Source organism: Anser anser (assembly GCF_964211835.1).
Source record: "Anser anser genome assembly, chromosome: 21".
NCBI lineage: Eukaryota > Metazoa > Chordata > Aves > Anseriformes > Anatidae > Anser > Anser anser.
This window is the reverse complement of record NC_139742.1, coordinates 11,413,238-11,429,222: the sequence shown is the minus strand read 5'-3', so window position 1 is coordinate 11,429,222 and position 15,985 is coordinate 11,413,238. Positions and strand designations below refer to the sequence as shown.

General features: G+C 36.6%; 1 protein-coding gene across 10 annotated transcripts in view; it reads left to right on the top strand.

Annotated features, from left to right (window-relative positions):
- Positions 1-15,985, top strand: part of DENND1A (DENN domain containing 1A) — a 193,096-nt gene that overhangs the window by 40,214 nt on the left and 136,897 nt on the right. For 8 of the 10 annotated variants that reach the window (XR_014574385.1, XM_083806957.1, XM_083806962.1 and 5 more), the window contains exons 4-5: positions 12,207-12,256; positions 15,820-15,939. Coding sequence is in view for 7 of the 10 variants with exons in the window: in XM_083806957.1 (XP_083663083.1) it covers positions 12,207-12,256; positions 15,820-15,939 (170 nt within the window). In the remaining 3 variants the exon portion in view is untranslated. Of the gene's footprint in view, positions 1-12,206; positions 12,257-15,819; positions 15,940-15,985 lie in introns of those variants that run through there. The other 2 variants (XM_083806958.1, XM_083806960.1) reach the window with 2 other exon arrangements.

Here is a 15,985-nt window from a genome sequence, read left to right as displayed (position 1 = left end):
CACAATTTGATTTCACCACAAATTATTCAGTTGAGTGCAAATATTACTGGATACAATAATCTGGCCTTTGTTATACAAGGGGTCAGACTAGATGATCATAATGGTCCCTTCTGGCCTTAAAAATCTGTGAATATATGAATAATTTAAAACCTGTCCTGACAACCCTTATTCGTTGAGGTAGTCATATTAAAATCCTGTGGGACTACTCATGTGAGTAAAGGTTGTGGGATCAGGCCTAAAGTGAGTAATCATTATCACTTATGTTTAAATTTATTGATAAAACTATAAAATATTCACATCAAGTAAAGATGGGATTCTTTAAAATGGGAGATGCTTATGAAATAATATTCTACTTCGGTTTAACCTGGACATTATCAAAATAATTTAGAAATTTTTCTTGTTTCAGTCTTCTGAAACTATGCAGTTCTCTGCTGGTGCTATAGATTAGTTTATAAACAATTTTTAAAATGTTGTTTTAATGTTAGTAATATGTAGAAAGTATCTTTGTTAGAGTAAGAATAAATTCAAGCTTCTAATAATAGGGTCAATATAGGCATACTAAAATTGTCAGCTTGTGTTAGTCTTATTATGGTTATTGTATGCACAGCCATAGTGGGAAATGCTACCTTTTGCAGACAGTAGAGTGTATTTTGAAACAAGATCAAAATAAACACTAGCAGGTAAGCGGAGTGGTCAAGGTTAGAGTTAGGAATTCATCTCAGATATGCCCTGTCTATATTAACTATCATGGTGTAGTTGAACAACACCTCAGTTGATAAGAGATCACTTTTAAATCAAGAGTTCAGTGGGATGAGTTAGTTCTCTAGCTTAAAGACCTGAATAGCTGATGGCTAATTTTATTTTTGAGAACTCCTCACCAGGCATTGTTACTGCTTTGTCTTGCAGCGTTTTTTCTTCCTTAATGTTTTCTATTGCTACTTTATTGTAGCTGTACTATTCAGTCTCTCTCTTAATGAAGTAAGGAGAGCCTTTGTTTTGTAGCTCCAAAAGTAGTCATTAATGCTGTAAAGTTTCCTGAGTATGTGGAGGAGGGAATTGTTCTTTGGATTCTCGCTCTTGCAACTTGTCTACCCGTACCCCAGTGTATAAATGCATAAAAAATGTGAAGCTAAAGCTCCGCTGATGGTGTTGTAAAGACAAAAAGCAAGCGGGAAATAAAAGTACAATTTTTATTTGCAGAGCATTCTGAGGCACGTAAAAGAACATCAAAACACACAAAACAGCTTGTGCTTTGTTATTTAAATGGATCATCTTGAATTCTTGTAGCCAGGTGCGGAGGCTGTGAAAGGGAATTCTAGGAGACTGCTGTCACATGGGGTTTGTTGATTTCTGAGGTGGTAGCGGATTTCCGTGATTTATTGTTGACAGCAGAGGGACTTCCTAGAGTTTGGGTGAGTGGTGGTGCAAGGCAACGTAGCTCTTTTCTTTTTCCTAACTACAGTCTTACAATGTGTGACACATCTTGAAGTAGGCATGACTTTTTATTGGCTTCCCCTGCAACGCTGAGCTGTAAGATCACATTATCTGCCTACTTCTTTTCTGGAGGAAGAATTTTAATATAAAATGCTATTTCCTAAAGAAGTCAGCTGGTGATTTGTTTCTTCAGTAACACCAAGTACTCAGTTGTGGTCTTCTGCATGGCTTTCAGGCCCGTGTGCCCGGTATAGGTTGGGGGCTGTAGGGGTGGGGTTCCCTGCAGAACACACAGCGCAGAAGCCGTGCAGGAGTGCTAGTGAACGTAAGGGTGCTAAATGCCAGGTGTACTCAATTCCGAGTTACTCTAATGCAGGAAAAGAATAGAATGCGTGTTCTGGAAGGGATGTATCTTTTAATACTTTGCTGTCTTAGCTGTGAAAGAGAACTAGTGTGTAAGAGTGTGTAACTGGAATTCTGAGATTTTTACATAATTTAATTTCCCGATGGAAAATTTTCCATTTCTCAGAGCCACCATCACGAGGCCTGTATTGGCATACTTGCTGTTCTTTCTAGTATGTCTGAGTAATTTCATAAATGTACAGTACAAAGTATTTAGATTGTGTGATATGTTAATTGAATTTCCCAAATTATTTTGCATGTATTATTCTTTGTTCTTTCTTCTTTCCAAAGGAATGATGGGAAGATAGCCTGAAAGAAAGGGTTTGTTGGTGGTTGATAGATGAGATTAATTGCTGTTCACATGCTCAAATTTTCACACGTCTGGGTAGCAGCTTAGAACTGGTAGCATATTATAAAGAAAAGTTGGAAACTAGTCTGTGTTGACACAGGGAAGTCCAAAGTTCTTAGCTTTATACTTGGAAAACTTAATTTCTACGTACAAGTTTTACCATCTTTTTACGTATCTGTTGTCTCCTCCCCCAGCCCTCTCCCAAGTGAAAACCGCTTTCCACAGATAAAAACATTTTTATAGCTTTCAGGTTTTGGTTCAGTATTTCATCTAGAATATTTTCATGTTTGGAAATCTAAAAGCTGTGAAAGTATTAGTAAATTTGAAATACTGTATCCTCTTACAATGTTCAGTTATCCAAGGTGTTCGCTGACTCGATCTCGTCTCTTGAAAGTATAATGTTAGAAAAGATCTTTTTTCCCTGGAAGCACTGGTGTCCTCGTGGTATATCATCGTTTTCTCCTTTCTTCTCCTTTAGAGAATTATCAGAGGTATGATGTAAATGTAAGGCTGAGAAATGGGATCTCCTGAATTTTAAAAATGGGTCAACTGTTGCCCCCTTTGGGATAGTCGTTTAGTTTTGTTATGTTTCCTCACCAGCGAAAAGTAGCTAACACCTGCTAACATAGTTGATAATTAACTTCATTAGTGACTAGCTTTAAAGCACCTACAGAGCTACGTGTTCTTCTCTCCAGCACTGAGGAAGATCTTGGTCATCGCAGACTGAAGACCTTTGTGAGCAGGCCAATCCATGAAATTGTATCAGTCTATGGTGTTTGATAGCACTGTGCTGGTATATCCATAGCATTTTTCTTAGCAGTCATATCTAATTTTTTTGAAGACACTTCTAAAAGTGTTTTTCCATTTTCTTTAAATACAATGCCACGATGAAACTGTTTTTCTCATTACTTCTCAGGAATTACGTATTTTGCTCAGTTGTTGGTTAGAATTCTTAATCTGTAGTTTATTTTCTCTTAAGGATGGCACTAATGGAGAATTTATTATTGAATTTATAATGAATTTCTGGAATTAACAAACTGAATTGGGTATACACTCAACCATTTTCTTTGGTAATCAGTGAAGGAAGAAATTGGAGCCTGATGTTATTCTCTTATGCTTTTTAATACCTTGAATTTCTGTAAAAGATCTTGTCACTGAAGTGACTTAATTTTGCAGTGAGAGATGGTAGAATTTCTGTAATAATGCAGATGGGAGAAAAGGGGTGCTGAAGTCCTTCTCTTCGCAAAGGTGAAGAAGTTGTTGATGGCAAATTTTTACCTTGGTTTCTGAACCATAAAATTCTGCTGTTGTCTTTAATTAAACTGTTTGCTTTCAATATCGTGAGTTTCTTCAGACCTTTTTTCTTTAACCAAGGACAGGAGTTGATTTTTAATATTTACAGTTCATTGAACTATTTTTTTCTTTGTATTTGTCTCGTTTTGTTTTGTTTTAGCTGCTTGGTTGTTTAAAACATCATCACGATTAATTTTTCTGCATCACGATTAATTTTTCTGTTAATTTACCTTCCTGCATGTTGTGCCTGGATGCTGCAGAAAAGTATGTGAAATCTTGCACCCAGCTAGAACAGATTGCAGTCTTTAAAAGTCAAAACTGTTTTTCCTGCACTACTGGAAAATGAATCTCCTGTTGGGGCTAAAGTACCATGCAGATTTACAAAGGTGTAATGTGGTTACACGGGTGGGATTTGCTTTTAGTTTTTAATTTGGGTTTGGAGTTCTGCCCCTTCTCTTTTAATGTACTATGTTTGTATGGATGAGTTCTAATGCTTTACAATATCTGCTTATAATAAAGATCAAATTGGCCCATTCTTGTCATGGATACGAATAAAAATCTGATTGGGATAATACCTTCATAATGGTTTTCTATGATCCTAAAGGTTGTATTTGGTAAACAGAACTCATTTCCAGACAATCTAGCAGATACTGGTAAAGCATTTTTACTTGCATATATTTTTGAAAAGATTGGACAGTGAATGAAGCAGAAATGATTAAAAATCATGATCTTGCCCATTTTATGCAAACAGGGTATTTCTTTTGTGAACACACCTTGTTAACTATCTGTTGCAGACCTTTATTGGTGCTTCTTGAATAATTTGTTTAAACTGCGCAGTACAGATTCCTTATTTTAGCACTAAGACTTACAAAGGCTTCTTTTAGCAGCCTTTAATTTTGTACTTATGTATGTGACATAGCCTGTGGCTGTGATCTCTACTGTGAATCTGCAGTTGTTTTGGGATGAAAGAAGAAGGCAGCTGGAAACTCAGTAGCTACATCTAGCTGTCTACCTAGAGAAGGCCTTGATTTCAAGTTTATCTAAACAAGCTCGACTAATCCCAACTATCTAGGGGGATCCACTGTCAAAACAAGCAGCATGGCCCTAAGGCAAACACAACCATACAGAAATGAAGGCTGGGACTTCCAATACTCCAATGACTGCATACTGGAGGCTTTTTTCCTGAAAGAGTAAGAGAGGTGGAATTTGCATAATGCCTTTTCATTGCAAACTTTTGGAAAGCTGACAGAGGTCCAGCTTATAGCTCTGTAGCCACAATACGGAGTCTATAGGAGAATCCTTGAATGACCTAACCATATTGAAAGAAAAAATGAAAGCATCGAAGTATAGCCAAGTGAGTGTGGAAAAGAGGGCTGCTGCATTGTCTAACATCTGCTCTACTTCTCGTTAGTTTTGTTCTGTGGTATTCTATGTGGACTTTGGAGAAACCTAAGACAGCCTAACATGAATCCTATAATCTTCCTTCTGAATATTTATGTAGTGTGCCAGCCTCTAAGCTGTCCTTTGCATCTTCCTACTTCCCCCTCATTTTCATGCTCTCAAATGAGGCCAACATTTCAAAAGCTAAATAAATGTTTGTGAATGTTTATAAAAGATTTGCATAAATTTGTTCTTGTTTGACAAAGATCACTTTTTTCTTATGCCAGTTCTGAAATTTTTTAAAGGTTTCAGTGCCTGTCTTGACAACAAAGTCCTGCCTCAGAGAACAATGATTGCTGATTAAGTGGGTATGCAGTGGGAGCTGAATAGAGCATTTGAGGCGATGCCTAAAAGGGCCAGTCATCTTAAGCCAGAATTATAATATTTAACAAATGCTAACCAATGTATATATTTAAAGCCGTGGTTTTGATGTGATATACCTGGGCAATTGGCTTACAGTATGAGTAGTATGCAATTATCTTTTCACACCTAATTTTTCCTAAATGTTGAAGTGAAAATATTCCTCATCTGTAATCGCTAGATGTTTAAAATCAATTCAATTACTATTTTAGCTTTCTGATATTAACATTTCTTATCTGCACCAATAGATCAATATTTATGCACATAATTGGACTTGATTTTTATGCTTGTTTATATAATTTTTCACTACGTCGTGATTTAAGACTGCAACAATGATTCTTGCCACAACAGCTGTAGATTTTTTTTTCAACGTTAGCTAATATCCATTTGTCTTAGAGGAAAACTAAATCTGAAATTCGTTGGAGGGATTTTAAAGGCACTTAGTGAAGAGATCTCTTTGCGAGACTGCTTAAATATTTAGTTCAGCTTTACTTTCAGCTTTTTTCATACAAAAAAAAAGTAATAGTCGTTTTGTTCTTTTGTTCTGTTAGTTGAGAGGTTGAAGTTGTCATTAAGGCAAAAACTAGAGCTACTTCTCTGCCACAGTTTTTATCACATCTGCTAGGCCTGTGTCCCAGGAGGAGCTGTGTGGAGCGGTGAATTCAGCGTAGGCCCATTATCTGCTGGCTTTGCGTGTGTTGTAAAAGGAGCGAGACCTCAGGGAGGCTTGGAGCCTCCTCCCGTGTAATGTCCAAATCAGATTTGAAGGACTGGTGGCAGGAAAGCTTTGGCCTTGGGGTGTGAATTCTAAGAAACAGAGTCACAATTAGGTTTAAAAAATTCAGGGATTTTCAGCTTTATCATGAAATATGTTTTTAGTAATGCAAGTAGAAAAGTTGCCCATCTGTGCACATATTTTGTATGTTTAAAATATTTAAATGATAGCAGGCCTCAATATGCTTAGGAAGTGTTATTTATTTCATGCTGATACTCTTACAGTGATTGTGTCTACAAGCATTTTTTTTTAATTTTTAAAGAATAGTATTTTCCTGAGGACAACTGGTTACCTTGAGTGAAACGATAGCGTTTCATACGGGGTACCCTTCTGCCCCCGGCCTCCATACAGGAAGAGGCGACTTCTGTAGGAAAAAACTCGTCTAATTCAAGCTTTGTAGTTGCTCAAAAAGAGGTAGTGAATTCCTAGAACGCTACAGGATCAGTTCATCTATTTGCTTCTAGTTGTGTTGGGATACAAGTAGCATTAAAAAAGTAGAGAGAAAACTAAATTAAGGCAATTTAAATTAATGTTGCTAAGCAAATTATGCACCTGGTTTTGGGGTGTAGAAGGGCTTTTTAGAGAACTGATTGAAATTTATTCTTAAAATATTTTGACTATCGTAAAATCTAATACTGTTCAATACTGCTACGAGATATAAAATATTTCCATGTTAAAATGCATTCCGGATGAAATTTGATACAAATGTTTCGCAGACAAGATTTTATTTATTTATTTATTTATAATGTCTGTTATATCAGTTCTGCTTAAGAGAAAAAAAATCTTTAAAATCTAGAGAAATCATGCTTTTAAGTTTATTGTTCTTTGCTTCCTGTACTTTGTAATCATGCAAAAATCTCAGCTTTTTGTTGTGGCCGTGTGACACCAGCCTCTCCATGCAGTGTACCTTCTTTTGATTTGAAAATTAATTTTTATAAGCTGTTTGAATTGGAATGCTTCTGAATTTTAAGTACATAATTAGATGGCATTTGTTAATTGATGAGAATCTGTAACGATAACTTCAGGAGAATCTAATGTAAGATAATATAAGCCAATACTACTAATAAATGGAAATTGAGCTTTAAATCTTAAAACACAAGATTTACAGATCCCTGATTGTTACTCATAGCTGTCTTCATTAGTGGCCAGCATTGCTTTCTTACACTTATATTCTTTAAATAAAATTATGATACATGACTACCTTTTCCTGTTCATTGTAGGTAGTTGCTTTGTAAAATGTTGTTTAAAGTAATAGCAGAACTTGTTACTGAGGTGCTTATTATTGAAGCGTGTAAGGATGTTCCCTTTCCTAGGAAAATGTAGGTGAATTTCTGACTAAGTCATAGCTAACAGGATTTATGGGGTTCTAGATTGTTCTGCACTTTCTTTTTCACTTTTCTTGGGATTTAAATAGCGTTGTTGCTAGGTTTACGCTGGTTATTTGGGTGCACTGGCAACTCCTTCCAATTCTTAATCCTGTTGTCCTATTGCAGTGGATGGTTTAAATAATCGTTAACTTAAAGTTATGCAAATAAATATAAAAGCAGTTGACAAATTTGTGGTAATAAGGTAGATTAAAGTCCAGCCCAAATTTCAAAAGAGACGGGTAATATTTTGCTTCAGTTAACATCCCAGCACTTCTGGGCTGTACTAACACTTGGGCTGTGTTCGGATTTGGTGCTGTTTCTGAGCAGAAATAATGAATACACAAAATGTTTAAAGGTCAGTTTCTCTGTTAGTACCTACTTTCACTTCATGGCAGCTTTGAGTTTCTAAAACTCAGTTGCTTTGTTCTCTAATTACCAGTTGAAATAGGTGTCACAAAACCCGCCAGGGACCCTGCTCCCGCCAGCCCTCGGGGTCGTCTCGGTCCCGCAGCGGTCGGATGTGTTGTGGTCCCTCTTGGTGGCATCCGTTCAAAGAGGATGCCTTTCTTGCTGGTTTCATGGACACGGATGGTATTTCTGGCTGCATAAGATGAAGACTATTTGTATTTCCTCCCCTCTCTGTTTAGTGTTTGTCTTATGGCAGCTTTTTCATCACTGAGTCATGTCTTCTCTCCATGCAAAATCCCATCATATTTGCCGTGCTCCGTTGTCTGGCAGGGTTTGAATTGCCCTGTGAAAATGCACGCGCTTCTGGAAGGCTTTTTTTCTGCGATGTTGCCTCAGCTGAAGGTCTTGTCTGGGTTCTGGATAGCCTTTTCAACTTTGCCATGTTTTTCCTCAGGTTCCCCAATAGGTTTTCCAAATACAGATCCCCAGCGTGGTGTTTCTTGTGGTGTGTTGTTTCCCTGCTCTGACTCGCATCAATATTTGAGTGTCTTGCCTTAATCATTAACATCTTCTCAGGGATCTCTGCTTGTGTTTAATTTTGTTTCATTGCAACATCTACCCAGACTTCTTGTTCGCTTTGACTCTCTCTGTTGTGTCAGGCATCTTTCTAAGGGCAGAGGTGTTGCCAGCCTGCTGTCCTTGCATTGGACCATCGCTTTGCGTTTGGTTTTAGCAGTTGCACTTGGCTGTCGCTGCTGCTCGTGGTGGTTGGTGCTGCTGCTCGTTGGGACAGCAGTGGTAAAGCAGCCCTGGATATTTAAGAGGCTCCGAAGTTCTTCCTTAGGCTTGAAGGTGGAAACAGCGAAAGGTTTAAAAGTCGGATTTAAAATACAGCTTGCATATTAAATTCACAAGCAAATATACAAAATGTTTTTTCAGCAACGTTGAGCTTTCTTTACTATTTCCTCAATACAGAGATAATTCAGGGCATAAGCCAGGAGTGTATTTAACAACCTTGCTTTCCATACGCTTTTAAAGTATATCAGTGGGGGGAGGGAGGGGAGAAGAAATCGTTTCAGAGACTGCCTCACCTTCATAAATTGCTGTGTGACACAAAGGGCTGAGCGCTCTCTTCCTGGCTCATTTATTTTGAAAACTTTGCTACTGAAACCAAACTTAATCAATGAGCTCTGTGTTGTCTCCAATAAGTTATGTGCTGGCTTTATTGATTGGGAAGGATTTTAGAAAACCCATGTGGGGTTTATAATGTCAGCAGTGTTTTGATTATGAAAAGCGTCGGAACCCTGGGACCCGGAACCAGGTGGTGGATGTCCTCCAGCCGCCGGTGACACGGCTGGGCTCCGTCCCTCCAGGGACACGGTTCATGCCCTGCACTTTAACTGTGGTGACTGGCTGCTATAGATGCACTTTTTGCTCATTAAAATGTTAAAAATCAAACTGCATGTAAAAAGATTTGTGAAAATATAAACTTGGGGATTGATCCAGAAAACTGGCAAGGGATACCCTGGAGAGAAGGGTTTCAGCTCCTGGGCAATTTACGCTTATCAGCTGCGAGCCCTGGCTGGTTTTTTGTTGTTGTTCTCTGCTTGGTTTTTGGTTTTCTTTTTAGGGGGGTTGTTTTAGTGACATTTTTGTAGGTTTTTCTTAAAGAATATAGGCCTAGGGGAATAAAATAAGAAAACACTCTATTGATACTACTGCTATCTTTCATGTCAGGTAAAAAGAAAAGGGATTATAAGATGCTGCCTGGAGGGGTTCTAGCTTTTATTTTGTTAATTTGTTGTTGTTGTTTGGGGTCTTAGAGAGATTTTTCTAGGACTTAAGTAGCCGCCCATCTAAAGACAACTTGTAGGAAGCTGTATGTTATGTAGGCAGTGCTAATCTTTCAAACTGAGCTGTACTTAAATTTAAAAAAGGACATTTTTATAGTAACAAGCTTGCAACTTGAGCAACAATTGAACAGGTATTCAGTAATTGTATTTCTTACATGCAAAAGATCAGCAGTTTTGCTAATTAAAACCTAATTCTGTATGTGATATATTCTCATAGTTAAAATTTAGAAATAAGTCTGATTAACCTGTACTAGTCTCAATTTTTCAGCTGTAAAACAAGACAGATAGATATTGGTATATAACAAGAGGCAAAATATGCCCAATAACATAAAAGCTACATAATAATATCACTGCAAAGCCTTTTGTTGAAAGGCAAGGCATTGTATAGTGGTATAAATTCAATATATTCCCTATTGAAATGAGAATTTCATTTTCTGTGTTTAGGAAGCCACAAATATTAAGAAACAATTGCAGAGTAAGTTCTGAGTAATATATTTCATTATCCTACAATAACATGATGCTGATGAAATGGTAACGTGTTTTATCTTAAGTGTTTTTACTTGTAGTTACAGTAGTTATTCAAATCCTCATCAAAATAATGAAGAGGATATGTTGTGCTACTTTGAGGTGACTGATGACTTACTTTTTAACACTGCTTTTTTTTCAGAACTGCATGTAGTGGCTACTTTGCTTCTTAAACAAATAGAAAAGTGCTGGTACTTTAAGGAGAACGTGGATTGATAAGGCAAATAAAAATATAGGCACTTCTTACTTTCCTGCAGTTATAATTTTGATTGTTTTAAAATTCTGATTTTTTTTTTCTATTTTATGTTTTGAGTTTTCAGTAATGGGTAGAGGAGAAGCATGGAATAATTGAAATTTGTCAAGGTGTAGTTTTTGTGCAGAAGCAATTGACGCTGTGCAGGAGGCTGTTGATCCTTGTGGAAGTCAGTGAGGCTGCACAAGGGTGAACCCAATCACATTAATGAGGTCTTTACTATGAAGGCTTTGTTTTGTATCAAAATGCATATTTCTGCAGAGTTTACTCTGGAACCTGTATAGTTGCTTTGCAAGTTTCCTGCTGAATTTGGAAGGAGTATAGCTCATTCTTTACATGCCGTTCTTCAATAGATTCTTTCTTGTACTTTAAAAACAGAAGGTTGTTAAATAATCTATCAATAAACTGTCAAGAAGTCAAAGTTTCCTTATCTGTTTCTGCCTGAAATCTTAAGAACTTGCCACATTTTAGTTGTCAAGAAACCTCCAAAGAAGAGTCTAGGAGCAGTTGAGCCTGAAACCATTGCTAAGGATGGGATGTGCTTGCTTGAATTATGTAGGAGGAACATGCTCTTGCAAGGGAGTCAATATGTTTTCTGCTTCATTGAATAGGTTATTAGATTGATGTAGTTTATTTGTTGAATGATGGCATTGGTTTTGGAAATAAATGAAGCGAGAAGCATCAATTTAGTTATTGGTGATAATTTATTACTATTGGCCAGAAAAGCATTGAATTTATCAGGTTTGTCATTTAGTCAGGGTGATTTTCTTTCAGTTGAGAGAAGAAATATATTTTGTTTTGGGCCCTGAGATATTTCATTGTGGAGGTGAATGGACAATAATAGGCTGGTAGTAAAGGTCTGCAAACGGGGTTGACCTTTATGGTGGATTTTGCATTGCAGAATTCAAAATTTGAATATTATAGAATGATACAAGGTAAGCAGATTACTTCTGTCTCTGCACTCAACTATTTTGGTACTTGCGTATTTTTGCCTTTTTAATGCCCGTCTTTATTTAAAGTTGAAAATGATTTATTAATTAAAAACATTGATCATGTTTTCACATCCATGCTCTTTATTCGAGATCATACAGAGGTTATATTTAAAAGTTTCTCTGTGTGTGGTGCTGCTTTGCAACTTTTAGAAAATGGTTTGCACATTAAACAATTTGTATTTATTTTAATACACATTATTTTAATTGGTCTTTTAACGCTCAGATTTTCTTTCTAATAGCAGTAAGCAATGTTAAACATTCCTGCTATGAGACCTATTGGCTTTATCTTTCGTTATTTATCTTGCTGATGTTAGGAAGTATTCTCTAATCCCCCAGACCTCTGTTCCTAGGTAACAGGCAAAAGCTGTGCCAGCAGAAGTGGTCCTGCCAGGCCAAGCCCATGTGGTTTGGTGTTATTCACTATGATCCATATGGTCAGGGTAGAGAGTGTCCCCAGAGAGGTGTTAACACTCGACAACCCAACCTCCTCCTACCCTTTGGAGAATTGCTGGATGGCTCCTGCTGCCTGCCCATGTGTGAATCTTGATTAATTTTTCATTTTTAATGAAGTTTGATCATGTTTATTATTTCACATGATTGACTGCCTGGTACTCCTTCCATGTAATTGATAAAGCCCATATTTCTTCATCTGTCTCTTCTTTCTTCAGGGCAAAGTTGTGAAATTGTGTGATGTGGTTAATATTAGATTTATTGGTCCCATTAGATGTATAAATTATCTCTCTTTCTCTCCACAGGAAGTTCTACAGACTTTGACCAAGTTTTGTTTCCCCTTCTATGTGGACAGGTAGTGTTAGATTTTCAAACTTTACAAGAAAATAAGCTTGTCAATAAAACCACTGTAGAAAATAAAAACCATACTGTTCTTAATGTTCTGTCTGCTTGACTGTGATTTAAAGCACCTAAGTGCAAATTATAGTCTCAGAATCCCTTTTTCCTGGGGTTTTTATTGGCACCATCAAAAAAAAAAGTTTTAACTTTGTGCTGTTCAGTGGCAGCAATAAAAGTGTGTTTTGTTTTACTTGTATGTAATATTTAGACACGAAAATGCTTGGATAGTAATTGTCAAATGTGCATATTAACATCAGAACTTTGTGTACATCTGTGTTGTATTTCTTAATTGCCAAAGGTTAGGCAGAATAATTAAGTGCTTTACATTTAAAGGCCTCTGGATCTTGTTGGAATTCTGGTGCTTTTCTGGGGACTTCTTAATGCAGCTTCTACGTTTTGGAAAAATTGTAGAGTAAGTTCCAGTGGATATGACAAACTGTTGGAGAATATTTAAAATTTACAATAGAAAATACCAGAACTTTTAAAGTTTTTGTTTGTTTGTTTTGTTTTTAGTTTTGGTTGTAAGTTATTTGTGATGACTTCCTGGTGAGAAAAGGCCTTCAAATTTTGAAAGGTTGCACTCTGCTTGTGTCCTGGAGCAGCAGCATTCAAGTGGTTGGCATCAGTTGTCTTAGGTCAGCTAACACACTGGATGTGTTTGATAAAATTGACCTTAATTATGAGTAGATTGTTTAAAAAAAAAAAAAGTCTTGTTTCAGTGAAATTTGTGATATTTACAGTAGAAATCGATTTTCTTTATAAATCAACATCCATTTATAATATTGCTTCTTGTATGAACCATTATACTCTTTTTTTACTTTCCCCCTCCTAGGCTAACAGGTGTTTCTATGTAATCTTGAAATGCTCTGCGCTAGCGCCTCTGAATTGTGGTGAAATCTTACTAAGCTTCTCTGGAGATGGGAGTCCCCACCATAAAACCAGTGCTACACTTTGTCCTCCCACATCGTAATCTGGGGCTGGAGGAAGCTGAAAGCTTGTATGACTCACGCAGATGATGTGGTCGACTCAGATGACCTTCAGAAGCCACAGATTGTCCTGATAATTTGGAATCACTTTTTGCTGATCTTTTTTTCTTTCTTAGAGGAAGGGAGTGGAGAAGTAGATGTGTATATATTTTTCTTACATATGTGTTTAAGGTAGCTGCCTTTTTACTGGACACATTTTTGGTTACTGTGTGTAGTTTTATCGTACCTAGGTTTTTGTTGTACTTTTTTTTTTCCAAGCAATATAATATAATATAATATAAGCAGTGTCCAGTTCTAAATTTTCTTAGCTAACAGTGTGAATGAAATAGCACCTACTTATCTACCTAAAATATTTTAGTCTCTTAATATCACAATGAGAAGATATTTCAAAGTGTATCCCCCCCCTTCCTCCAACAGGGTTTTGCAAAAATACTTTGGTTAATGTTGGCATAAGAAATGACATCTTTAGACAGAATAGTGACTGGATAGGTTACCTTATGCTAGGAAGAGCTGACAACTGAAACTTGAGCAAGACCTGCTCATCAGCATATCTGTTTTCTGCAAATCACATAAATGTGAGAATCTTTAGGTTTGCTTGCTTGGGAGGAACTTACCAAGTGGTTGCAAGTGTTTAATAAACAAGCCTCTCCCTGTGCAAGTGAAGCATGTTTTTTCCCCATTCCATAATTTTAATTGTCAGCTAGAATGCTTTTCTCGCATGCAGTCTGCTCTCAACCTTGTTAAAATTAAGCATATAATCCCCTTCTAAAACACCATACTAAAATCACCATAGTAACATTACATCCAAGCTTTACAGATAAAACACAACACCAGTAAAGGATTTCTGGGTGTACCCTAGTAGCTCAGTGAGCTTTATGGAAATGGTTGTTCTGTTGACATTTAGAATTTAGTAGGATGATAGTACTTACGCTGTCTAATTCTCAGACTGCTGAAAAGCTATTAGATGTCTTTCTTTTTGTTCATCTGTGAATATATGGAGCACTTCTCAGTCTTCATCACTGCGTCTTTTTCCTTCCCTGTTTGGAACCCACTGAAAGTTTCTGCTTTCTGAGCTGGTCAGAGCCATCTGTCTGATCTGGATCTAACTTTTCTTTCTGAAAGTCTGTTTTCCTTTGTTTTCTTTAGGTATTTGTTTGCTTGTAGGGCTCATAACTGTGATAGTTAAGTGGCCTCAAATTTAATGTTTTTTATTGTTGGTAAGATTGACTAGTAAAGATGCACTTGTAAGTTCTAGTCATATTTTTCAGTTCTCACTGGAAACACAACCAGAAATAAGTGTTAAATTCATATCTTTATGAGGTCTCAAATCTAAAATTGGAATGAAAAGTCCTCTAATAACTATATTAGTCAAAACTTTGCCACTGAATGTCAACATTTTTGTTAAATACTATAATTGCAAATCTACTGTAAAATTACATCTCTACAAACTAGAAGGTGAATTGGGCTTGGTTTATATGGAATCTACTATCACCGTACACGAGCATTTGATTAACTTGAGAAAAACAGTGGTAATACCTTAAGAATGTATTTCATTTTGTTAATAAATAGCATTCAAAGTGTTGTGCTTTAAATGTAAAGCATCTTATTTTGCTCCGACCGTTTTGAGCATCACTTAACTGAAATTTCCAATTCAGCCAGATTTTACTCTAGTGATACTTTCCACAGTGCTGTGAGTGGGGGCCAACATCCACAACACTATTAGCTCATTTGTGCTGTTCTTGAAGAGCCATTAAGATCTTACAGAGAGGCAAACAACCCTTAATTTTGAAAAATTGTATAAAAGTCTTACAAAAGTCTTACAGTCATAGTTGTCTTTAGCACAGTATACTTCTGATTCTAGTTTAGTTTACTGTGCAAAGGAGGAAAAGATATTCATTTCTTTCCTTTAACTGGTTGCTAGCTGCTAGAGTAAAGGAGAGCCATCTGGCATGGTTCAGGTTGATGAACACCTTGTAATGATGTATGTGTGTGGCACGCTTACAAAATTGGTAGATGGATTCAACAAGGCTTCAACAAGTCGATATCCAGGTGTTGAACATGTATGTTATTAAACATTTTCTTGCTCTTTGAGTAAACAAATTTTCAAATGAAGAGTAATAACTATTTTGTGTTATATGAGAGAACATGGCTTTGGTTCATACAGTGTGTACTGCTTTGAAGTTGGTAGTCATATCCTTTTTCATTTAAAGATAAATGCATTTTTTATTATCCAACCATGCTTAAAAAATAACATCCTTCCCAAACCAAACCATTTGCAAGTTTCTAGAGGGTGTATACTCTAAGTTTAATTTTTCAAAACCAACCAACCAACCAAAAAAAAAAAAAACCACAAAATACACTCACAGACAAATAAACCAAAACAACAAAACGAACAAACAAAACAAACAAAACCACCAAAACAACTCTTCTGCTGAAGGAGGAAACGTTATAGGTTCAATAACTTAGATTAGATACTTTTGACATGGAGTTAGCTCAGCATTAAGTTTTTCCTTCTTATTCTCTTTATTTTCAGCTATGCAGTTAGCCAAGTTGGACAGAACTTTACATTTGTCCTTACAGACATTGACAGCAAACAGAGGTTTGGATTCTGTCGCTTATCTTCTGGAGCCAAGAGCTGCTTCTGTATCTTAAGGTAAGTCTATGGTTTAGCTTTTGGCTGACTCTGGGAAACAGTGTTT